This window comes from Erithacus rubecula (genome assembly GCF_903797595.1).
Source record: "Erithacus rubecula genome assembly, chromosome: 3".
NCBI lineage: Eukaryota > Metazoa > Chordata > Aves > Passeriformes > Muscicapidae > Erithacus > Erithacus rubecula.
In genome coordinates this window covers 27,530,694-27,557,224 of record NC_136689.1, presented here as the reverse complement: position 1 = coordinate 27,557,224, position 26,531 = coordinate 27,530,694, and the positions used below count along the sequence as shown (strand labels likewise).

General features: G+C 37.5%; 1 protein-coding gene across 6 annotated transcripts in view; it reads right to left on the bottom strand.

The window, feature by feature from the left end:
- Positions 1 to 26,531, bottom strand: part of OSBPL3 (oxysterol binding protein like 3) — an 80,371-nt gene that overhangs the window by 32,472 nt on the left and 21,368 nt on the right. For 3 of the 6 annotated variants that reach the window (XM_079302335.1, XM_079302338.1, XM_079302336.1), the window contains exons 3-7: positions 9,554 to 9,796; positions 3,076 to 3,195; positions 2,814 to 2,867; positions 2,490 to 2,603; positions 1,574 to 1,744 (exon numbers count right to left, since the gene is read on the bottom strand). In XM_079302335.1, coding sequence (XP_079158461.1) covers positions 1,574 to 1,744; positions 2,490 to 2,603; positions 2,814 to 2,867; positions 3,076 to 3,195; positions 9,554 to 9,646 — 552 coding nt within the window. In that variant the 5' untranslated portion in view covers positions 9,647 to 9,796. Of the gene's footprint in view, positions 1 to 1,573; positions 1,745 to 2,489; positions 2,604 to 2,813; positions 2,868 to 3,075; positions 3,274 to 9,553; positions 9,797 to 26,531 lie in introns of all 6 variants that reach the window. The other 3 variants (XM_079302337.1, XM_079302339.1, XM_079302340.1) reach the window with 2 other exon arrangements.

Below are 26,531 nucleotides of genomic sequence, written 5' to 3'. Positions count from 1 at the left end.
CTTATTCTTGTACAAGCTTTAGTCATATATTTAGATATATATATATATATATACACACACACACACACACATATCTATCCAAATAATAATCTCAGCACCTTTAAAAGCAGAGGTAAACTGAATATAATGATGGGCAATTTTACTGGCATTTTGTGAACCAATTCCACACTTATCTCTTCAGAAACTGGCCTCACCTAACCAACTTTTCCAGAACTCATATACATGACTGACGTGCATGAGGAAAGAGGGAAGCAGGGATTGCCAAGAAGCAGACAAGAGAGAGATTGTGAGGCTCCAGTTTTCATAGTGTTGCTTTGGATCAGCACAGTTAAGCTTTAGAATCCAAGAATTCCACACAAACATGTGTAGATACCTACACCTGTCTCTCAGCAACAATAAAAAAAAAATTATGTGAAAACCGATCAGGTGTTGCTAAAAGCAAATAAAATGCAACTCAAAGTTCATTTGATATATATTTCTCAAAATAACCTAAGTGTTGGAGTGATATCAACTAACACCAAGCTAAGGCTGGTGTAAATTGGCAGACTTCCATTTAGCTTGAGCACAGCTAAGGTGATTAACTGCAGCTTAAGAACTATCCCCTTCTATTTTTCACATGAAAATAAGTAGGCCTTCTTTGCAGTGCAAATCTGGATTAATAGTCTGAATTAAAGTCTTTCATGCCAAAGAAGAAATTGTTAGTTTCCTGACAGTAAGCATTGATTTTTAGATATGCTGGTCACATTGGTTTGGGGTTTTGGGTTTTTTTTGAGGGGTACAAACCAGGGATTCTACACTGGAGCAGAAAAGCTGCTTTGGCTGAAGGTCAGCCAGTCACTGCACAGCCAGCTGAAGGCACAGAGGCTGTGTTCAGGCACAACACAAACCATCTTCCATGAAACTGCAGAGAGACCATTTATGGGGATGGACTGAGCATTTGTCACATCATTTGTGAAAGTAATACACAGACTTTACCAAAAGACAAGTACTGCTGACAGGACCCATCCAGACCCCATATCCACCCACAGCACAGCCCTTGGATTGATCTGAATAATGCTTCAGCCTCAGTTAAAAATATAAATAGTGCTCCCAGTTGATGGCTTCTTGTATAATTCCTAGATACTCCTTAGTTAAGTAGTCAGCTTCATTCATATAAAAGGAGAGAGGGTTTATTAGCTAAAGGATATACAGCAAAATGCTAAAGTGAAAAAAATACCTAGCTGAGTACTCTTCTATGACTAATACTCACCAGCACATATCAGACAAATACTGATATATGTCCCAAAAATTATGAGTAATCTAACTCAATATACAGTTTTAAAACCCACTGTGAAAATACAATTTACTGGATTTAAATAATGAAAAACCATGATAAAATTTAACAGCATCATAAAGGAAATTGCTTGGGTGTAAGTCAATAAATAATAAATTTTCCTCTTGACATTTTAGAACATACACAAACAAACTTCCATTACGCTCTTTATTTAATGAACACACATTAGACTAATTTAATTCCTTACGAAAGCTCATTATTTAGAAATAAAATAAACATAAACAAAATAAAAACTTTTACCTTTCTACCTGGAGTAGAATCACAGAAACCAGGGACAGAGTCTGTAGTTGTAGATGCAGGGAAGAAAATATTATTGGCGTCGTGAGGAAACATGGAGATTTCGTTCTGGCGGTACATTCGGTGGTGGCGAAGTTTTGCTACCCATTCATCAAACAGCTCCTGAGACTTCACCTACACAAAATTTCAGGGTTCAGACACCCAAAATAACTAACAAAGAAATGATGGTATTTTGTGCTCATTAGGCAGCTAGCCTAGCTGACCTTTACTGGCAAAGTATCAGGAAAGTTTTTCTAAGGATGCTGCTACCAAAATGCACTGTATGAGCTGAGGTATGACAGAAAATTCATCACAAGATAAAGTCAGGAAAAAAAGAAACTACAGTTAGTAATTATGTCTTCCAATGCAGAACACAATACTAGAGCAATTTACAGATTAAAAAACCTTTAAAATTTGAATAACCTCCCTCACATTTAATTTGTCATTTCTTAATTGCCATTGTTAAAGCTAGGTCAGTGTTTAAATAATTATAAATATAAATTTGATTTTGGTGATGTATTTCAAAAAAATTTATTCCACAAGTATAAATCCCCAATACTTCACTATGGAAAACACTTCCTGTAGGAAGGACAAGAATGAAGACAAAACTAGTGAAAATAAAAGCAAGAAATGAAAAAAATAATGCTGCTAAACACAAGGCATCTTCAAGGTTTCTGTTCAGAACAGAGTTACGGATTCTGGGTCCTGAAACAGCACAATAAATCCTCTCAGGTTATTTAGTGTAAACTAATCTGATGAGACTAAGAAATTATTAGTGTAACTAACAGACATCTTCTTGTAAAAAAAAAAAAAATGCTCCACCTAACACAGCTAATATCATTAGTTTGGGAGTAAGGTTATAACAATCTTGAAGACCTACCTTCAGGTGATATATTTGCTCCTCTGTATCCAAATCTATACATTTTGTTGATTTCTTTACAGACATGACAGAAAGTCCAACATCAATACAGCCATGAAGTTTTCCTCTCTCTATCTGCAAAAATGTAAAAAGTAAAACCACAATCATTCCAGATGAAAGTAAAAGGATAAATATTACCTTTTGAAATCAGCATTTTTACCCCTCTCAATCTATTGTTATTGTTATTACTGAAAACTTGATTTCTTTTTGCCAACAGTAGGAAATTTTTGTTATTCTTGATATTTGTTACTTTATAAAGGCCTTAAAGAGTTTCAGGTGACTTACATCAGCTCGGCATTTAGAATACTTCAAAATCCCTCTGTCCAAAAAGAAGTATCTCTGTAAACAGAAATGAAGAGAATTCAAAACAAGCAAAACACACCAGAAGAGCAAAAAACAGAAAAAATAGCACAAACACATCCTCCCCTCTTCCATTTCTTTGGAGAATACTTTTCTCTGCCTTTAAGTAACCTTTTTGTCACAAAGCCACACCAAGTAAGTCCCACTCATGTGGCATCAAGCTTCCAGACACACACTCCTTCCCTACCTTGTGCCAGCCTTTCAGAGGCCATTTCCTCTTTTTCAGCAAGCATCCCTCCTGCTTCTGGGGCTCCTGGGTACAATTCATTGCTCCCCGGAGTCCTTCTACAATTTCCCAGCTGTCCTGCTTAAACAGAAAATCCAAATGTAGATCTTATTTCTTCCAAAGAACTGAATTGTTAAGAGAGATTCAAGAAGAAGAAGGCTATAAGAAAAAAAGACAAAACCCAATTGATGTTGAAGTATAATCAAGGATCCAGCTTTACACTTTGTTATGTATTATCAGAGATAAGGTTCTTTTTCACTTTGATAGAAACAATACCATTAAATAACACAATTTTCATGACACCATCCTTCACTGAAAGCACATGCTTGCCAGAATTTTATATGCATCTTTTCCTGCACATACATACACACACACAGTGCATAACCATAGTATAGTCACAATTTATCAAAAAATCTGTCATCAGAGACAAAACCAGCCTATGTTAAAAGGATAGGTTTTGGAGGTTATGAAGCAAAAAATATGACACTATAAATGGAGACCTTTTTCTATAAAAGTCTTTTGCCCATTCTCAGTAACTCAAGGTTTTGTGCTTGGTGTAAACTGCAGCTCTCCTAAAGTAAAAAGAATAAAATAAATTAAATCCAACTAAATTAAAAACAAAATTAAAAGCCAGGGAAGTAACTCAAGTACCATGAGGAATATGACATAAATGAAAACTACAAGAAAAACAGAAGTCACCCTTCATCAGATAAAACTAATTAAAAGCGAATCTCTCTTTTTTGCCTCAAGGAACTCTTAAATGAAAGACCCTGCAGCAATAAAACAGAGAAGAGTCTACATCTCATAGTATTTTTATCGTTTTTATTTATGGAACAACTACAAATGACAATGTAACATGAGTTTCATGATTTCTGATCAGAGACCTCATGAATTATTTATTGCCAGGATTTGGCAGATGTAGAATTATAAATAACTGACAGGAAATGCTATGTGCTAGTGGCATCCCTTTATATTTGAAAAAGATAAAGAATGCTTTAATACATAGAGTATAATAACAAAAAATGACTAATATGAAGCTAATTAGGAAAAAGAGAACTATTCCAGGTAGGTACAGGAGGTGCTCCCTGTAAGATGCATAGGAAAGTATTCCCAAAGAGAACTTGATTGGCTCAAAAAAAACCCAAAAAAACAAAAAACAAAACAAAAAAAAAAACTTAAAAAGAAAAATTAAACAAAATTAAACAAGAAATCAGCAAGTGTGCTAGCTGTCCTCATTTATCCATCTTCAGAATCCTTAAAATTCATCTCTATAAACCCAGAAAAAATTACATCAGGTAGAATGCTCATTACCTGTGTAATAAGGCATTACACATTACAAGCAAACCATCTTTGAAAAGACATCTCTTGGTGGCACTCCATTACTTCTGCTATTTTCCTTGCCCCTCATTTAAAGAACAAACTGGTAAGCTGCTCTGCTTGCCTGCTTTGAGTTTAGTCTCCCAACACTCAGCACACAATAGGCCACAGGCAGTGGAAATGTGGGGCTGAGCAGCTCCTGTCCACCAACACCCTACAGACCATCCAAGGATGTTGTACTACCTCAACACAAAAGTGCAGATGTCCCAACCAAAATTTCTGAGAACACATTTTATCATATAATTCTAATCAAGAACTAACAGGAACAGCTGCAAGATTAAGGAAAATGTTGTGTTTATGGTTTTGTTTCTTTCATCTTGAAAACAGCCAGAAGGGCTTAGAAGGTGTTTTGCCCAAATACCAAGCAAGTTATTTCCCTTGTCTTGCCAAAATATATTAAACTGCAGTACCCAAGAACATAACTTTTTCACTGAGAATTAATCTGGTAGCAGTAAACAGTAGATCCTTTTCAATATTCTGGTATTGTACCTAAAAAAAAAAAACCAAAAAAAAAACACAAACAAAACTTTCTCTAGCTTTGGGATTAAGTTTTCAGAGTTTGGTTAAGCACAAACACAGTTATCACTGAAAGAGTGATCTGACTGTAGGAGACAAGCAGAAATTTGATCTCAGTTGGGGAAGATTTACAGTATCATAGATTATCTCAGGTTGGAAGGGACCTTACAAGATCATCTAGTTCCAACCCCCTGCCATGGGCAGGGACACCTTCCACTAGACCAGGTTACTCAGAACCCCATTCAGCCTGGCACTAAACACTGCCAGAGATGGGGCATCCACAAGTTTTCTGAGCAACCTGCTTCAGTAGCCTCACAACTTTCTCACTAAAAAATATCTCCTCACATCCCATTTAAATCTCCTTTCTTTCAGTTTAAGACCATTTCCGCTTGTCCTATCACTATGCAAAAAATAATACTCTGTCTTTTTTATATGCTCTGTTAAGTACTCAAAAAGGCTGTAATGAGTCACCATGGACTCTCATCTTTCTATAAAGAAAAGCTTAGAAAGAAAGGCACTCCTGAAATGAGACAGACCCATGATACTAGATGTGTGAGGTGAAGAGAAAGGAATCAGCTGAGAAACAGCTCAGCCAATTACACCCATCTGGAATATACAGCATTAATAGTTTTGATCAAACTTTTTAATACAGAACATGATGTTCCCTGCATTACAACTCCAATTTTGCCTGGACCTCTCCTGCAGTCCAGACACAAGGTATCTCTCACATCCTGCAGAAAAGTCATATTTATCAGAGTTATTCAGGTGAGCAAGGTGGCCTAGAATGTGCCTTCTCAAATAAAAAGTGTGAAGATGGGAAGAAAAGCTGAAGTGGAAGCACTGCTTCCCCTCAAGCAGGTTTGTCAGCCTGCCAAATCTCAGTCAGAAGGCAAGTCTGCTACTCATCTCTCTACCCTGGGAGCCTCACACCTCAACTGTCAGCCGTACGTGATGGTAGCTTAGTTGAATTAGAAATGGATCCTCTTAAAAGCTCACAGAATTAACAGCTGGGGATCTGCTGGATACATGCAAAGTGCCATGATGCATTAACAGAATCTGTCCTCTTCCACATACATCCTTCCAGAACAATCCAACCTTTCCCACCTGAACAGACTCTCACATTTTTCAAAAACACTGATGGCTTTGGATGCATTTGGTTGACCCAGGCCCCACAGATCGTGACCAGGTTTTTTGTTTTGTGGGAGATTTGACACCTCACTGAATGAAGAAAAAGCGTCAGCTGGCTATTCCTGGGAGCAGCTGCAGAAGTGAAAGAAAACTGCTTACTCTCTAAAATGAAGGCAAATGAATCAGGCTGGTCGATTATCATCTCTACTCATCACTCTGAAATAGCAGAAGAGCAAATTGGAGACAAAGGATCTTCTGAAAGCATTCAGATTATACTCCCTTTTGCTCATTCTTACCCCACAAGAGGGAACTGAAAGAGATAGCCCAGAACATGGCACTAACTTGAATAAAAGACACACCCCCCAAAAAAGACCCCAAAACTCCCAGATGAATGGCCTTAACAATTCTAGCCTAAGTCTGACATCTAGATTGGTTTTGTTTTAAGATTATGACATTACAAAAGATTTTGCATCATTATGGGCCAAAATCTACACAAAAATGATCAACACCGCATTTGCTGATCAAGAAAAATTTCACTTGAGGCTGAGGGAGGAAAAACATCTTCACTTTTCTCAGGTCCTCATTTCAGATCAGCACTGAAAAATCCCCCTGTACACACTCCTTGGCCCACACTTGGTCTATGGCTGAAGAAAAAAACAGACTTTGGTCTTCAGAAATAAGTCCATTATTAGGTAAATGTATTAATTTTCTTTGTTTGATATAATAAAGGCCTTCTCATTTACTACAATATTCTGCACCATTCAGCTCCTTAAGGCAAATTATTTCAGGGGAAAGTAAGAAGTAATGATTCTGAATGGCTCTGAGACTGATGCTTGCAGTTGCAGTTTCCTCAATAAAACAGATGACAGTGCCACACTTTCTTCCAGTGCAAAATGCAGTCGGTTGTACCAAATATTTTAAACTGCCAAAAATAGAAACCTACTTTGTGGAGGATAAGGGTTGGCATCAGCTGCAACTAAGGCATTTGTCACGGTTCATAAAATTGGCAGAAGTGATTTAGTTTTCTTTTATGGAACATGAGGTTTTTTTAAATGGTTCTTCTGTCACAAAGCTTTTCCCTGGTGGATCTATTTTAAAAGTTAGTTAATGTATCGGATTTAAAAATAACTAGCACAACATACCTTCTTTTGCTAACAGGTCAATTTAAATTTAAGGAAGATCAACACCATTTTTCTTTCCTCACAAAACTGAATTTGAGTTGTGTCGCTGTGGAAGAAATCCCTTTCCATAACTGAAGGAGAGAGGAAGAGAAAAGCAAAGAGGTGGGAAGTGGCAGAAGCCACCAACTTTGCATGGGGCTTCAAAGTGAAGGTGAATTTAGTGGAAGAGGATTAACTGTTAACCTGCTCAGTTCAGACAGCAAATGCACTATATCAGGCAGGAAATGGGTACCAAATATAGCAAAGGAAGGAGTGGATCCCTCAAAGTCCTGCAGCCCTGCTTAAGTCAACTCCTTTCTGGCAGAGTGGCTCATTTTCTGCCCCACAGGAGTCATGCTCCACACAACAGCCCTCCAGTGTAACTAAACTTTAGCAGACACAGCAGCCTGGCACTACTGTTCTTCCTTATCCCAACCTCAGGTCACTTGTGTGGTGCAGTACAGTCTGCAACTAGGAAACTATGAGACACTCAGAATTCAGATCCTGCTATTTTTTTGGGCAAAATTCACCCTGCTCCAAGATATTACAGATCTTTTTTTTACTTGACCAGATTTACAGAAGAACTGCATCAGAGCAGCAGCACAGAGAAAAGCACCTGTCAGGAAGATCTGTCACTAACCCACAAGCCACAAGCATGAGAGATGCAAGTGCTTGCAGGAGGAATAAGAAACCCTCCACATAGCTGGAGTATGAAGAAAAGTGCCTCAAAATCATAGCATGTCACTCCCCAATCTGCCCAGCACCTGGCAACATCATTTAAACTTTCAGGATACTATTGATAAAACAGTATCAGTAACAGTGTTATATTCTACTATTCTACCAGGGTTTTGAAACAAACACCAAAAGAAATCCAAACAAACAAAAGCTCCTGAAAATTATTGTACATGTGGTCCTTTTCTGATTAGTGCATTTTTAACAATTTTACACAACTTTAGATGGTTGCTCTTTTCTTAATAGAATACCTAAAGTATTGTCATTTAAACTAACCTACAGATGGAAAGGTGAAATAAATGGCATAAGTGTGGCTGTATTACACACCAGTGGATTTAGTCATACTCATGTAAATCTTATTATTTAAATAATACATGATAACACTTGATAGACACAAACCATTGAACAGACAATACCAAATCTTTTAAATTACGTTTTTCAAAGGTAATCTCATATGGAGAATATAAAAAATAATATTGCAGGAAAACAAAAAAGATGTCCTGAGAGCAAAGATTTTATTGTTCAGTATACTAGAAATGCACAGTACTTCTCACAAGCACAGCACTTTAAATTGTTGAGACATTTGCCTGCCTTGCCAACTGGATGAGCAGGGCCAGAAGTCCTAGAAGAGCAGGTGCTGTTTCAAAACACAGCTGAGGACTCCAAAGCTTTTGGGGGATTGGGATGCTTACTTCCAATTAAAAACTCTGCCTGAGGCAGCTTCAAGAGCTGCACTAAGCCTGCACTTGTACAGATAAAAGTTAATGTTGAACACTTTGTTCATGACTTTGCAAGCACGGATTGAGCACATTCGAGTTTAATTCTCAGTGCAGCTGCAGGTCAGCATTTCTTGCCCACAAACAAAGCTGTGTTCAGCAGCCTCACCTGTCAGGTGCAAACACTTGTAAACACATCTTTTGAAACTGAGAGGTTTAAAGATTAGCATCATCTCTTCACAAAACAAAGCAACCTTTACATTTGACAGGCAGATGCATTGTGTTACGTGAACACTCATTTTGCTCTCTGTGGTTCTACAGCAACAACCAGCACTCATGGGCAATCAAAGAAGCCCTGTGTCAGATTGATGAAAAATGAATTATCTTTCACACATGCATGCACACCTTTCCTTGGAAACTTGAAATAAACAGAGCAGTCACACAATATTCCACCACAAAAGTAGTGCCTAATAGAAAAGATTTGGTATTTCAGGATCAAATCACCAAGATGCTACAGCAGCTCTATTTCACTATAAATACACCATATACAATAACATAGAAATCAAAATTCACTGTGAGCATTTCAGCTTTACACATGCCTGCTATTCAGTAATATGTGTTTACTGCATTTAACTCAAAACAAGATGCTGCTATCAACAAAAAAAAAAAAAAAAAAGAGAGAGGGAAGGAAAGAAGTGATGAAATAAAACAAGCAAGCAACAGGAAAACAAGGTTTAAGAGATATGCAGATATCCAAAACAAAGTAACAGCCAATCTTAGCAATGCTTTCAGCTTGGTGAAAAAAAGTACCTGTCGACTTCCCTGCTTGGAGGAGCAGCTGCTAGTACTTCTTGAAGGAGACAACATTTTCTGGGATGCACCAAAGTTTTTTTCTTCACTCATGATCCAATACTATTTGTTTCACATACGCTCACTTAGAACACCATTAAAAGGTAATTTGGAAAATGTGTTGGAAGACTCCTCAGAGAAACACTGAGCTCATCCTTTACCCAAATGCAGTCCAGTGACATGATCTGTATCCCATGGAAACTCCTAAAAAGGAAAAGAAGAAAAAAAACCAGCCAAGTTATCAGATGCTGTCTATTGCTGCCATATTCTAGTATGAATCATAATAAAGCTTTTAGTAACACAAGCTGAGCATATTACTGTATTTTATAAGAAATAAATTAACAACCACTTTAAGATAAATTTGCAAGTCTCAGACAGGAATGACGTAAATTTTGGATCCTAAAAAAATTTTAATTGCTGCTATTTATTCAGAGAACAAATTACAGTATCAAACATATTTTTACAGATTTAAATTAATTTTAAAAATTAATAAACACACACAAAGAAAATCATAAATCTCTATATTAAATGGCCCAAAATAGATGCAAAGTGAGAGGCAAACATCCAATGTCACCAAAAATGATGGTAATAATAAAAAAAAAAGTCTCTTTTTCTCTATTCCTTGATAATTTAAACAACTAAGCATAGCTTTATGTTATAAGGCAAAAAAATCCCTCTACATAAAAGAGTAAAAACCTAAAAACAGTGAGCATGAAAACTTAGCTGCATAGAGCTGTGCATGACCACCTTCACCTGAAATCAGAAAGCTCTATCTATTGTCACATCAGCTGTCTCAGCAGGTGACTGGAAGAATAATTAACAGTCTGTTTAATAACAGTGCTCCTTGCAGCACATGCAAATAGAAGCCAAGCCAGGAACTCCCAGCAATGGAGTTCCAGTCTGGGTAAAAGTTGTCATGGTAACCCCATACTTTAAAAAAACCCCAAAAAACAAACAAACAAACAAACAAAACTCCAAACAAATAGAGGACATTACAAAAGGGTGATGCTTTCCAAAACTTGAGGTGGATGTATAAATTGTGTATCACTTTGAATTTTATTGCCTTGGGCAAAGAATTCACAATTAAAGTGTCCAAGAACAACCACTGAGAAAGGTAAGGAAGTTTCCACAGAGAGAAGAGAGATTTCATTGCCAAAACAGGGAGGCACTACTTCACAATTCCCTTGCTTGCACTGTCACAACACTCCTGAGCTGGGATCACTGATTACTGAAGTTTGCCATTTATTTTTTCCTTGAAGAGGCTTGAATTCTGTTCTGAGAGAAGCAGTAAATTCAGATCCCTAGTAAAATGTTTTGGGCATTTTAAGAATTCTTTTTCCTTAAAAAACCAAAACAAAGCAATACATCAAAAGCCACAGACAAGAAAAACCAACCAGAACACAAAATTAAAACCAGGTGCTATATTGAAGACAACACTCTGCAGCAGAAAACCTCTCTCCCTGCAGCTGTAGTCTGCAGCATCCAGCTTCTGAACAGAAACCTTTTCCAATCTACAATGCTTTCTGGCAATAGAGCTTGCTGTAGCATTTCAATCAACGAGCCCTCTTTTCACCTGAAACACAATTTCTCCTTATGGCATTTACTTTACCTAGTTAGAAATACTCTGTTGCCTCCAGAACAAAGCTGTGATAGAGCACAACCTCAATAAATGAGGTGAGAAATGAACTCTCCTAGGGTTCATCCAGGAGTGAAGGTGAGTCAGCTTGGTAAATAATCCAGGAACCATCAGAGAGCTACAAAGACAGTGAGCACAATAAAGGCCAAAAAAAAACAAATCCAGAACAGCAATGTGACAGCAAGCTCTATGTGATTTGGGCCCATTACACAGACTTTAGACTGAAGTTAAATCTGAGATTAGGAGTAGTGCATTTTGGAGAAATTCTATCTGGAAGATAAATCTGTGTGGTATTTCACTAAGAACTAGTACTTTTAAGAGGTTTAAATTTTTTCCATTTTTTTTAGCAGGTTAGAAGCATCTCAGGTTTTTAACTGTGTAGAAAATATAATGGATAACTTTCTTCCTTACTTGCAAGGTGCATTTAGCAAAACAGTTTAATGGTAACATCTGTATTAACAAGCAGAGGTTGAACTCTCTCAGCAGGAACAGAAGCACTCTTCCTGCCAACTCATTGTTCAGATATTCCCTTGAAACCAGGCAGCAGTTGCTTTGCTTCTGGAACACACTTTGCTCAGATAAATCCCTGTTCTCTTCACTGCTCTTGTTCAGAATGAGCACCTTCAGCTTTCACTGGTGACTACCTGCCATTTTGGTAGTGATTGGCAGAGTTCATGGCAAGAAAGGCTTTAATTTGCAGCAAAAAGCACTGAAAACTTCTGCAGCAAAAAGCACTGGGTATATCTCCAGGGCACACTAGATTGAAGATATACAATGTCCTTTGCATGTTTGAACACACAACACAATAGTTGTGATGTCCTAGAAGTGTCAAGTAATTAAAAAAAACCAAAACCCTAGAGGTTTCTTGGACTTCAACACAGAGAGAACCCATATAATCACAGGAATATTTCTATCATCATGTTTCTGGTGTGGAGTCTAAATGAACTTAGGGTTTTAGGAACCCTTTTAGTTTTATGAACTAATGTTTTAGGACAGAGAGGTACTTCCTCTGCAAATCTGTAATAACAAGGTTTGCATTACAGGGCAGCCTTGGAACATGGAAACTGAATCCCTCTTGGATTAAAAGTGCTCCAGGACTGCATCCAGTGCTCAAAGCATTGAGCCCACAACACCAGACTAGAGCTAGTCCTGACAAGTCTTAGGCAGGGGCTGATGTTAGATCTCCTAAGTGATTGACTACAAGGATCCAGTTTTACTGCATTGCCCCACTTGCTAACATTGATGTCAGAGACACACCACCTAGGAAAGCACTCAAGATCTCCTAGGGCAATGTCATTTGTCCTTCTGGAATCAGAAAGAGTGAGATGGGCACGTTTCCAGAATTCAAATGAGCTGAAGATGACTCACTACCTAACTAGAGGTGCTTGAACAAGGAGCAGGGGACAGGTGAGGTAAATCCAGCAGAGTGCACCTGAAGTATTTTTTGTCAGTCTACCTCTAAAATTAGGCTTTTAAATTTTTCTTTATTCCTTCAAATGAATTACTGCATGGGCTGAACAACAGGCTTTTCTTACCAGCCCTGAAGAATTCAGGAGTGAAAAATAGGTCCTCTCTCCAAAGTGCTTTATTCTATTGGTGTTTCCCACTAATTTAACTTATTAGCTTGAGAGTTCTAGATCTGAGCACGAAAAAGTGTATGTGAATAACAATGGTGGCCCCAACTCCTCTGTAAAAACTGCTATGTATTCCAGCAACAACTTTGTGCTCCTTTTTTAAAATTCTCTTCAAGTTTAGAAGAGAAAAAATAAAACTGTGGCTGCCCTTCAACAATAACTCACTTATTATTCCAGGAAGGTGAGAAAACACTGATTCTGCATCCCAACTTGACTGGCTTTCAGTAGTACTGACTGGGTCTCTCTAGGGCAAATAATATTTTGCATTACTTGTGGAAATTAAGGCCACCAGGTATAAGAGCAATACAACTTTAAAGCAAGCATAAAAAGCAGTGTTATGCTAATGAAGATTGTAACTAAAATTGATTTTTTTTAAGGTCCTCATGATCCAATTGCTTCAAATTCATTACAGTTTGCTCCTTTCCATGCCACAGGTTGGCCTCAGAACTGTATTAGTTCCCACATTTCTCTGGAACACACAGGGCCACTTTCTGTGGTGTACTCCAAAAAGACAACTCAAAGATGTGAGGCTGAAGCAAATCCAAACAAATTTAGGACAGTAATTTCCACTGTGCTAAGTACTGGCCTAATTCTTTCCTATAAAGTCAACAGCTGCAAAAGTAGGCCAGAGTACCTCTGCAAATGACCTCACCAGGTGCATTTTGAAGAATTAAGAACATGAGTATCAAATATTAGTTAGAGCTACTACACCCCAAGATGATAAACACCACTTATCATCTGCTACTAAGAGCCTTATCATTCTACATCAATTAAAGCTAATGTAAACATAGGATAACATGTAAAACAGGAATACCACTTTTTTTTTTTTTTAAAGTACCATCCCAGGTTGTCCTCAAACCTTTAAAATTGGTTCAAAGCAGCCTTGCAGTATCATTTCATCTCTCACAACTCTGAAAACAGTAAGCTTACAGAACAATCAAAGATTTTTCACATCTCACAAAAGAAGTGAAATTCAGAAAAAATATATAATATATACTGCAGTATAACTGCAGTAAAAAAAAAAAATCAATATTTTGCAATTATTCTTGCCGTGGTTCTGGAGGAAAAATAAAGCCTTAACAGCTGATTCAAAGCTGATTCAGCAGTGAATGAACACTAGAGACTTTGAGAAGCAAAAGTGGAAGTGTACATCTCATTCTGTAGTCAATTCAGGTTTTTTGGGTAGAAGAATAGAAGCAACATAAAGCCTGATGAGAGTCAGGTGGACACAGCAAGCATGGAACTGAGCAATCCAAATCAGAGTTGCAAGCAACATTGAGTGACTTTCACAGAATTAAAAAAGACTTTGTGCTGAAACCTTTGCTCTGCAGCTATTATTAAATTGCATTCACTCTCATCTGCCTGGATAAACAAAGCAATAGTCTTTTCCTAGTATTGCTTTCATGTCTCTCTCTGTTATGGTTCAATTTGCCAGCTTTAATCTATCCTGGTGTCTCATTTGGCTCAAAATAGGAAAGAATTATTTACAGGCTACAGATACACCATGTACAAGTGTTGGAGGTGCCTTTTCAAGGCAGGTATTTGCTGTTCCTCAGTTACTGTAAGATTCACACTACTGAAGGTCATAAATCCTGTTCTGTTACTAACTATTCTCTTTACTAAAGAAAACTTGCAGAAACAAACATGATGCTGCTTAAAACAACTCTTACTGATAGGTTATTAAAGCCATCCTTGAAAGCAAAAGTTCGAACAGCTTAGGGAGACAAGCAATAACAGGAAACATTTCAGAACTGCCTTCCATCAGATAGGTGCTTGCCCAAATCACAACTTCTCTCAAGCAGATGTTTTCATCAGCCATGAAAAATACTACTCTGAAGTAGTCTGTGATGCAAAGAAACAGTTCCATCTAGCCTGTCTCCTTAAGGAGGCTTTTATAGCAACTTAATCATGCTATGTCAGTGACCCAAAAGAGGAAAATTTAGTTCAAAGAAAACTCTCCTAATTGTCTAATCAAGAGAGACAGACAGAGAGGGAAAGAGGAAAAGCTAGACAAACAACCATACTGTACTTAACAAGAGATTGCTTATCATATAAAATGTTCATCACTTGATGAAAGAAAATCCTGCATGTTCCAGTGCACAGAAAGAAAAAAAAAAAACAAAACCAAAACCACAAAAACAGAAAACAAGCTACAAAACAAAACCCCAGAAACAATCCAGTAGAATACATCCCAAGAAAGACATCAAAGAACATGCTTCGATGTCAAGACTAGTTAGACCTTCCTGAAAGAAAGCAAATATTTGCTGTTTCACTAAACCTTGGGGCAGACAATTCAATCCTTGCATTAGAAAAATCTTACATAATTTTAGAAATAGGTCATTCAGCAGCCTGAAATATGAGTACATATAAAAATACCACCTTTTCCTCACATCCACCACAGAACCTGACTATAATACTGTACATGACATGATTCATTTTAAATGCATACTCTTGACACTTTATTTCCATCCCCCCAGGAGATCTGTGATAGATTGCACTCATATCAAAAAACCCAAACTTACTGGCTATATAAACTAGATAGACATGTTAAAAGTCTGGATGATGAGTGATACAGAAAATACACTCTGTAATGGCAGTAATTTTACAGTAATTAGTCAGCTGCCATACTACCCAACTTTCAATCTCAGTTACTAGAAGGTCTAACCTAGCTCCCAGTCAGGTCCTAAATAATTAATGTTCTTCTTCTTCTCTCCCTGCCCCTTTCACAAAGTCATGCCTGGCAGCTCAGGGTTCACAACAAGACTTAGGGTGCCACACACGCCCCTTCCAGCTCTGGGCATGGATGAACACTTGGCCAACAAGCAAAAAACTGGGGGACCACAAGAAACTATTTGTGACCCCGTAAAAGAGGGGTCCACACAGTCTCCCTGCAGTCTCCTGTTTGCACTGAACTGCTGCTCAGCTGGAGAAAACCTTACAAAAGGCCACCAGGCAATAGAAGAGAGAGAGATAAGATCATTATCATTTTCAGTTAAGAAAATAATAGGCACATGATATCACTTTACAGTCTGTACTAAAAACCTTGGAAAGGCCCATCTCTCAGTGATAACATCCCTGAGTGGGAAACATTTGGCAGGAGCTTGGTTGTCTTTCATTTTTCTGCTCTTACTACTTAAAGCTTTGCTTTGTTCACTAAAACAAAGAGATTTCATAAGCCCTGGGGCTTATTCCTTTTCAAAACTGCAGTCATAATTGCTGAAGTGTTATTGAAATACACATTATTTGTTGTCCTGGATTCAGTTTTGATAGGCACAATGATAGCTCTGGAAATATTTGTCAGTCTGCCAGCATGTAGTAATTCAAGATCTTAAGACAAAACTGCATGCACATCAAGAAAAAGATGTGACTATTCTGTTAAATCATTGAAGGTATCAATGTAACTTTGAATCAGACTGGTTCTTCATGACCTGAAGAACTGCATGAAGATGTGAGATGCATAAATCTATCAAGACCAACATAAAGCAATATATTTTATTAAAACAGCTGACATAATTAGTTGAACTATGGAGAAAGAAACCCAAATCCAGTCACATCTGGTTCCAAGTAGAACAGCAAGTGGAAATACTGGAAGAGTTTTGGAATGATCCTCACCAAAATCTGAAGGAAAATATAATGAGGGTGTTATGATCAGCAAACAATACAAATAAGATTCTTTATCTCATTCAGTAGAGCCAGACATGTTCATTAAAGAGTGACAAGATCTAAAGAACCTGCTTTGTCCTCTTTGATGTGCTGCTTTACCCTTCACACTTTGGCACAATCTACTTTCTAAAAACAGACAGATAAACAAAAAAACAACCCACCCCCCCTCCCAAAAAAAACCCCATGAAAAAACAACAAAACTCACCAAGCCAAAAAAAATTTTTTTTGATTCCCCCCTCAGAAATCTGTTTATCCATGATACATTGGAATTGTCATTTGTCCTGTATATCACTAATTGCTTAAAAAAAAAAAAAAAAAAAGGTACAAAGGAAACAGTGCTCCCCTTTGAGAATGTGTTATATTTTTCCTTTGTAAGCAGGCCTATTACCTCAAAATTTAAATCTTATTAACTTTAATAACTGTGGTAATAAGATTCAGTTCTTCCTAGGATGCATAGAAATTAATTTGCACATTTTATAAAGTGCAGTGATGACAAGCTGACAAGCTATAAAAATGATAAAAATGTTGTATTTCTTCTTGATCAATCTAATATATCTTTAGAGGTTTCTAAGTCCAGTCCAGGATGCCTTTTTCAGTGTACTTTACAACATTAATATTTTAATATGAAGCACTATAGCTTTCTTTTAAATATTATGTAATTATTTTTTTTACAGAAGGTCTTTCATATTAAGAGAAGCTTGAAACCACAAAAGAGGTGTGTGGTGTTCTGAACAAGGGCAGGTAGCTGTTAGCAGATCAGTGTTAACTCTTTCTAACACCACCTTAGGTGAGAGGCCACTAATTTCTTAACACCTTGTTTTTAATCACACAATGTGCAAACAAACATCCACACTTCAGAAACGCATTGTAGGAAATAATAACATATAAAGTATCCTGAGAACAATTAGTACTACAAGTGCAAAGTAGTTTTATTATTAATGCCAAAAGGTAGGAGTTTGCTAATTCCATGTTTTCAATTAAAAAAAAAGAAAAACTAAGAACCAGCATGAAGGGGAAAAGTATATAGAGAACCACAGAATCACCAAATAGCTGAGGCTCAAAGGAGCCTTAAAGATCACCCAGTTCCAACCCCCTGCCATGGGCAGGAACATCTTCCATAGACCAGGTTGCTCAGAGCTCCATCCAACCTGGCACTGGACACTGCCAGCGTTGGAACACACACAGTTTCTCAGGGCAGCTTGTGCCAGTGCCTCCCACCCTCACAATAAAGAATTTATCCTTAATATCTAATCTAAATCTCTCCCTGAAATGTGTTCATTTTAAATACATATTAAGGCTTTATGAGAGCCTCTCCAGCACAGGCAGGAGCTGCAGCTGTCCTTTTTCCTGGAAACACATGTCACCCACGTCCATGTAGGCAGGTGACAGGAACCATGAGTCACAAACGCTGTGAACCACACTCCTGGAAGATTCTGCATCACATCTGGTCTTAAATCCATCCATATTTATGCTTGTAATGAACACTCTGACAATGGGAACCAGGAAAGCAGCTCCATGGATCAAGTTCCTGCAACATTATCTTCATGGCATAGGGAAAAGATGAACTGAAAGAGACCTAGAAGCAGAGAGATGTGAGATGTGGGAATCCAGATTATAAATCTGAATGACTTTGTGCAATGTTTTGCCTATTTCATACAAAATGGGAAAGCATCAACTACAACAGCTGGGTCAGACAAAAAAAGATGCAGGCCAGAAGTGAGGGTCTCTGCCTGGTTAACAGGGCAGCTCTTGAACAGGAAAGAGCCACAAAAGGGATCCTCTCCCCACCTCAAATGATACAATCACACCACCACATCCTCAAGGTCTGAAACTGGAGGGGAAGACAAATCCAGCTAGGGTTACCACAGAGGCTCAACTTAGAGCTGGTAAAGGATTTCTTGCCTCAAAAAGGGAAGAAACTAAACAAGCTGCAAACCTATATTTGGGAAGATCAGGTCCATCTCAGAGTGAGTGACTTCAGATCTTACCCTGCCTCTGCCTATAAGAGTACAAAACCCAAAAGCCACTTCAGAGATTAGCCAAAGAAAGAAAACTCTGAATAATGTAACTATTTCAGGCAGCCCAGAACAAGGAAGACCAAAAGAGTTTTAATGCAGTAAGTTTGTTTATACAAATCTACTACAATATGATGTCTGCTACATCTCAGTGTAAAAATATGGCCTGCCTCCAGCAATACACTCAGTCAATACAAAGCTGCTGAGAACTTTTATGAGTTTCAGTAGCAGTTCAGTGCCTCCACTGACAGCTTACAGCTAAAATTCTATTAATTTTCAAATCTGCCAAAGTAACTAAAGAAAGTCTTGCTCCCAAGCAATTTGTTACTGTCCTTTCCTGGAGATTAGTAGTTTCCCTGCCAATAAATAAATAAATTTATAAAAAACAAACCACAGGAGCCCTCCCTGATCCACTTCAGTAGAGAATGACTTTTGTCACAGCAAGCAGATCACACACTTTGCTTTGGGATGGTCATCATCAGCTGGTGACCAAGAAAGTGGAAGTAGTGTTATTTTCAATTGATCCATCCATCTGAACAAGATACTGTCCCTAATTTTACATTTAGATTCAGGTTAGTGCAAGCTAGCAGCTATTTGAATTTAATTAAAAACAAATGAAATGCTCCATGATTAAAAAAAGCTTTAGGTATGCTCTCATTCTCAAGTATTTTTAGAGGTTTAAAAGATTGAAGGTTTTAATTAGGATGCCTCAGCAATATGAGAGAATGAATAATTTACACAGAACTTGATTTGAGCCCAGTAAAAAGGTGGTACTACTAAACTATCCATATTTTTTATTTCTAAGTAGCATATAATCTTTTTAGTTCTGCTCCAGTCACTGCAAGCAGGCCATAGAGCTGGCAGACAACAACATGAAGAGTTTTATAACGTCTAAAGTCCAACATTTTGGTTGCTTCATAGCATTCTTGAGGTGGTTATACTTGAACAGCAACTAACAAGCTGAATTTTAATTATAGGCTGTAAAACCAGCAATGAATAAACAGAAGTTTTCACAGGTGATGTAGATTCCCTTTAAACAGCTTAATATTAAGAGTTCCACCAGTCTTGGCCATCTCTCTCTCTCTCTACTCTCCTTCCAATCCTTCACCAGTTTTGTGTTAGTTTTTAAATTGCTGGCATATGGCACTGGCTTTGCTAGACCATCAGGACTTACAACACAAAAAATGAATCAAACCTGTGGTTAATTATGGATAGTGCATAAAGTGAATTCTGACAATATTTAAGTCTTATTTCACACAGCTCTCCTGATGAATTTCTGAAAAGGAAAGTAGAGCAAAGCAATTTATTAGAGGAAGACACAAAAGGTTTTGGGTTTTTTTAATAAAAATGTCTGAAATTATTAAAATAACAACATATGAAGTTGCAGGAAACATAATACTGAAAGCTATTTTCTTAACAGATGGCACTCACTCCTATTTCACCCATGATGACCTACATTTTTTTCTTAAATTTTGCCAATATTAATCCCATTGAATGTGTTTTTTACAATTTTCCCACAAAGCAGTACTTTTAGCATTAAAAGTTTGAGAAACATATTCAAGAACATATTTCTAGCATTATAAAATATAGAATGCATAAAGGAGGAAAAGTAGGTAAACACCTTTACAAAGTTCACAACATTACACTTCTGACACAAAATTGTCTTTTCAAAGGCTGTTCAATACTGAAACAATATGCACAAAGTTTTCATCCAGCCTTGACTAGAAAACATATTTGCAGACATTAAAGCATTATCATAACTCATAATGTCTTGTAGAAAAAAAGTACACCTGTGCAATACAGGCAGTTAAAACAGAACCAAAAAAATTAAACTGATTTTCATTATTTTGTTCTACATGTTTAATTGTGAAAAGGTAGGAAAATTAAATTTATGAGGAGCTGGAAAAGAAATGTGAAAAAAAAAATTACAGTGAATGGCAACTTAAGTATAAAACCCCTAAGATTTCCATATAAAAATGCACCCAATTATTTCTCCTAACATGTTATACTGTTTTTGAGATCACATCATTAAATATGTCCAAAACCCCAAAAATCCTTAGTGTTGTTACACCAAATTAACAAGGATTTACATAGAATATGACATTAAAAAATAAATCTGGGAATGACCAAAGGCAGTTGAAAGGATGAGATTTGGAGAAGTAACATTAACAGCATTTGAAGTTTGACAATCTTCTCTTTGGTCCTCAAAAAATAAGAAAATCAGTCCACTGTTCCAGCTGCAAACAAAAAAGGTGGCAGTGGGATCTGAAAGTGCCCCAGCTCCTATTTTCAAACTCTTCTCAAATCTGTTGACTCACCTGCCCCATGATATCCCTCACTATAATGATCTTCCAGAGTAGGACACTCACACTAACAGTGAGAATAATAAAAGAGGTTTGTTGAAACTCTTCCCATATGGTTACCAGGGTGAGAGAACAAAAAATTGTTCTCTAGAGTGATTTTACAATACCACTCATGCAGATCACAGTGAGGGTGATCACTGCTTCAAATCACTTCTAAACTATAAAACATAGTGGCAAAACAAGCATGATTTTGACCTATTACTAACTGCCAGTCTATTCAGAATTTTAGTATTGTTCCCAAAATTGGCATGTAAATTTGTTCTACTCCCCATGGCATTCAATAACTAATTTTGAAAAGCCTGTCATTTGTTCTTACAGATTGTCCATACAAATCCAGCATACAGTGCTTTAAAATAACTAAAGCCTCCAATAAATGCTGCTACCTTGTGCAGAGGAATCTGACTTTATATTAATTTTACCTGGGGTTTTCACTAATTGCTCAGAGTTCACATCTGCTTTTACCAGTTTGAACAGCTCAGTTTCTCTCTGCCCCATTCCCCATGCCTGGGATACTTTTCTGGAGCTAGGTGAGGACATGGAAAAAGCATTAGGCATATGGAAGTTAAAACCAGCAGCTTAACCACCTTACACAGTAAATCTAAGAAGCTTAAACTCACCAACAAGTGCAGGAATTGTCAAGTTGGATGTTATGCATTAAGCATGAGAAAGTAAATGCATGTGACAAATACATTATTTCCCCTGTGAACATAATGATCCTCAGCTAATGTATCTAAATTAAATCACATGTTAGTTATGTCTGACAATTAAGATTTTGTACAAAAACAACCACTGTTTTTTAGATTCAGAACCACTTTCAGGGATGCTGCATGCCTGACTTTTCTTCAGAGCAGAGACACATTATTTCAACAACATTAATGAACCTTCATGTGCCCATGGACAGAAACAGGGTATTTCACAGGTAATTAAATAAATCAGGTGAAAGTAAACTTGAGTCTCCACAATTTATCGAAAACCACTAAACAGTCTTCCATTTGATCTTCCTTTTAACACACTGAACCAGAACTTCTTTGCTACTGCTAACTTAAATAAGTAGCAACACTGCTAGTTTACACAATTATTTCAGAATACTCTGAAATTCAAACACATGTAGTCATATGGATGCTTTTGTGACAGCAATAAAATATTCTTTATAAAGGAAAATACCCCTTCCTTACCCTTAACATGTTACCCCTTGTTCACTGCAGTCTAATGAAGGAATTTTACTAATTGACATTTGTGGCAGCAGCAGCTTGATGCCACGAGGCCAAAAGGCAATTAAAGGTCACTGCCTATTAGATTACACCAGACTGATGGCAGCACATTTGGAAGCAAAGGCAGAAGCCCCTGAGCTCTGACTCATGCAGAGCCTCAGATCTGGACATTTCACTGGGCTTTCTGAGCTGCCCCTGCACCCAGATCAGCCAGCCTGCCACCTGCCTCAGGTGGGCTCTCAGGGGGTCTGCAGCCTTCCTCTCTACCAAATACACCTTCAGCAGCTCTGTTCCACTTCTGCTGCACTTTCCATGACAAACCCCATAGCTCTTGCAGGTCATAAAACTCTTTCATTTGCAATACCTATGCCAAGTATAGGCATATTGATATTCATGTTTTCTGTGCGTGCATCTGAAGTGATACTAGCACCTTGCTCTAATGTTAATGATCTCTTTATAATCAAGTATTAATAGGCACATCTATTTTTTCTATGACAATGCCCTTGTGTTTTAAATGCACACATCATATCGAGTGCACTACAGTCAGACTTCTGGGCTATAAGTTAAATGAAATGTGATGCATGGTTATGTAACTCAAAAAAATCATGAAGTCATCTTCCCACAGGTGACAACTGAATCACAGAATATTCCGAGTTGGAAGGGAACCACAAGGATCATTGAGTCCAAGTCTTTGGTGAATAGCCTGTAGAGCACAGCTGGAGCATCCCACACAGAGCCAGACACCCAGGCAAAGACTGCATCAGTGATTCCTTATTTCTTATGAGATACTATCAAAAAGGCCTCCAGCTAAAGCCAAAATCCCACTTCAGAAGCATTCCACAAATTCTGTGACCCCACAGGTGATGCACACTGGAGCAGCTGGTGATTAGCTACAACCCATGGAGAGGAGGAATTCATGGAGGAGTGTCTCCAAGAGAGGGACCCCACACTGGAGCAGGGCAAGAGAGTGAGGAGTCAGCCCCTAAGGAAAAAAGAACAGCAGAGACAACGTGTGACTACAGCCCTCCTTCCCCACTCCCTGCTCATGGGAGGAAGGAAATAGATTTGGAGGTTGAGCCCAGAAAGAAGGGAGGGGTAAAGGGAAGGTGTTTTAAGATGTGGGTTATTTCTCATCACCCCATATTTGACAGGCACTAAATTACATTAATTTCCCTCAGTCAAGACTGGTTTGCCCATGACAGCAATTGCTGAGTGATCTGTGTGTCCTTATCTTGACCCATGAACCTTTTATTGTATTTTTGCTGCTCCACCCATCTGAAGGGAGTGACAGAGTGACTTGGGTGGGCACCTGGTGTGCTGGTCCCTGCTTATCTGCCCTTCCTCACCAAGATCTTTACAAATACAGGAGAGATTGAGACTTCACAACTTGCAGGGGTAGTGAGTTGCAGCAGGAGATGCTGAATCATGCCCTTAACAGCTGTTACTTAGCTATCACCACCTCCTAATTAGTGGGTTTTTTTAGATTTCCTCAATAGCTCTATGCTGCTGGAAAAAAAACACAAAACAACAAAAAGAGGGGGGAAAAAGCCAACTCAACAAACAAAAAACCCAGACAATTCAAGTTTGAAATATAAATCATATGTAAAAATGTCAAAGGTGAAGTACAAACTATAATTTGACAAGATGGAACAAACAGCCATAGAAAATGTTTGTTATACTACACTCATGATAAATCAAAATCCATTGAACTTTTAAGTTCTAGATTTTGCAGCCTGTCTCACTCCATACAGTGGAAAATCCAATTTATTTTGGAGTTCCAAAGCTTGAGTTAAACAATGAATGCTTTCCCTATTTCCCCTGAAACAATGGTTTTCCCTCAAAAGTTGCTGGCAAGATGCTGAATGGATTTAAGGGTAAAACTATAAACTAGCTTTTCTTCAGGTACATTTTACTTTGCTAACCACCTGTTACTATGATTTCGTCCAGTGCTGGCAAAAACAAAAGCAGGCAGGGAGTGGCATATGACTCATCACAATGTATTAAAAACAACATTAACTGTTTAAACCTTTAGAAGTGAAAAGTTGTTGCCCAATAAAAGTTGGCACAAAGAAAAAATTAAAAGTAAAAATCACACAAGGGGATGGGGCCATTCTCCAGTCCTCCTTGTTCTTCTCATTACCAACATCAAATTTTATTGGTGTCCCTCAACCAGAAACACAGTTTTTTCTGTCACCACAGTGAGTACTGCTGCTTCTGGACCATTAATGTAGCTGACAGTTTCTACCTTTTAGCTCATTGTAAGAGCCCCCAAGAATTAAAATTATTTCTTTTTGTAGCATTTGACAGCTTTTTAGAGGTTCCAAACAAATGCAGTGCTTCAGAAAGACTAGTGTCAACATTTTGATTAATTCTTTATTATTAGACTTTTAAAGTAGAATAATAACTAGATTTTTCTGAAAGCATAATTCCTGCTGTTTAAAATAAATTACAGCTTTTGTAATACATTCAAACACTCCTGTGGACAGTTGTAAAATTTTTGGATATTTAAGCACTGGGGAAAAAAAAGGATAATTTTTGCTACTTTTCAAGGTAAAGCATCATATGAAATCTGGTCTTAGATCAAAAACTTTTTCTTTTCTTTAATAAATTGCCATCCTCCAAAAATACAGCAGCAGAACACAGATGTCCTCCAGATCCGGAGGCAGAGAAGTCACCTGTAATTCTCTGAAGGGAAGAACAGTGAATGTCATAGTAAAATACACTGCTGCACTGAAGGCTTCTTAAAGCTTTTTCATAATTTTATCATCAACATAATTTTATCATCAATTTATTTTCATCATTACTCTGATGCTCACTATTGTGTCTCCAGCAGGCAGTGTTTTACTCCCTATGAGACAACACCTTTCCTAGTTTTCTCTCACAATGTTAATGATCTTGCAACTTCAGTTGATGTGAGAATGTACTGCTATTCTGAAAAGTTCTTGCTATGGTTTGGTCATGTGCCTCCACAACAGACATTTTGTGAGAGAGATGCAAAAATTTGGGAAGTTTAAAAAACTCATTGAACAAATACTGCAAATTTTACATTTTCATAAATTCACCTGCTTATTCATCACTATTGATAATTATACTTCATCAGGTTTTACCATTTTTCATCCCTCATATATGGTTTGATAAGAAGTGCAACAAAAAAAAAAAGTATGATGTCACATTCTTAGGCAAGCACACAAGGATAAAATAAGATTAAAAACATATTAATGTAACAGAAGCTCACTGATTGAAACTGAGGAAGCTACTCAGTTTTATACACATAACTCAAATTATACTGTTAACATTTTACTCAGTCTTTAATCTTTATTTCTCCTTGAGAAGTAACTACTTCAATAATCATAATATTTTTCTGCTTAGTAGGAAGCTTCTTCCAGCCTAAAGAAACAATGTCATCTTCATTTTGTCTTCAAATACCTGGTGCTACAAGAATCTGCTATATGAATTTAAACAAGAATATGACCTTTTCTCTGAAGCAAATGTGAGTGTAAGGCACATAAACTAGGAATCAGTGAATAAGCAACAGCCACTAGAGGCCAAAGCCATTCTTCATTCACTATCACACATGGCAGGATTGGGGATTCAGTCTCATATTCTCATTTCTACTCTAGAGGAGCCCACCAATACCTGCAACCTTCTCTTTCCGTCTCCTGCAAGTCTCTTGCACACAAAACCTTTGCTGCGGCACAATTGGAAAGAGGGGCCCTGGAGCTACACAACTACACAGCTGCTGGTCTTCATTTCCAAGGCCACCTCTGAAACATGACAAATCTTCTGCCTTCTGATGTGTTTGTGGTTTTATTTTTGTTCTTCAGCTGGTGGACAAATAAAGAAATTACCAGAGGTTACATAAGCAAAGACAAGAAAAATTTACCCCATCTTTTTTCAAAAGATAAGGCTGGCAGAAGCACATGTTCAAGCATGTACTGAAAGACAGAGATGGTCTCTTAGAGCTGCTCTTAGAAGAAGAACCAAGTTCTTTTGGCTTCACCAAGCAAGGAAATTATGTCCATCAAATGATTGAAAAGTGTATGCTTCTGCTCAGTGAGGGTGTGATGAAAAGATTTTCACTGGTAAGAATATGGATTATCTATATCACTTTTTGGGAGCAAAATGCAGAATCTCACTTGATAAAACCCTCACTGTAATGTCAGTAAGAAGGCAACTTGTTCCCATTGCTAAAATGGGAAGGGTGACCCAGCTGATTGTCTGTCTCAGACACAGTAGTTGCTACTTTTTCTCTGCACTTAAGCATAAGCAATCTAAAGTTTCCATAACAGGAGACAAGACTCATGCAGCTTTAAGTTACTTTTGGCTATGCTAATTAGCTATTTCAAGCACTTAAAGTTTATAGTCTTGCCAAAGTAGGAAGCAGTAACTATTAAAGAGCTGAATTTTTTGAATATGT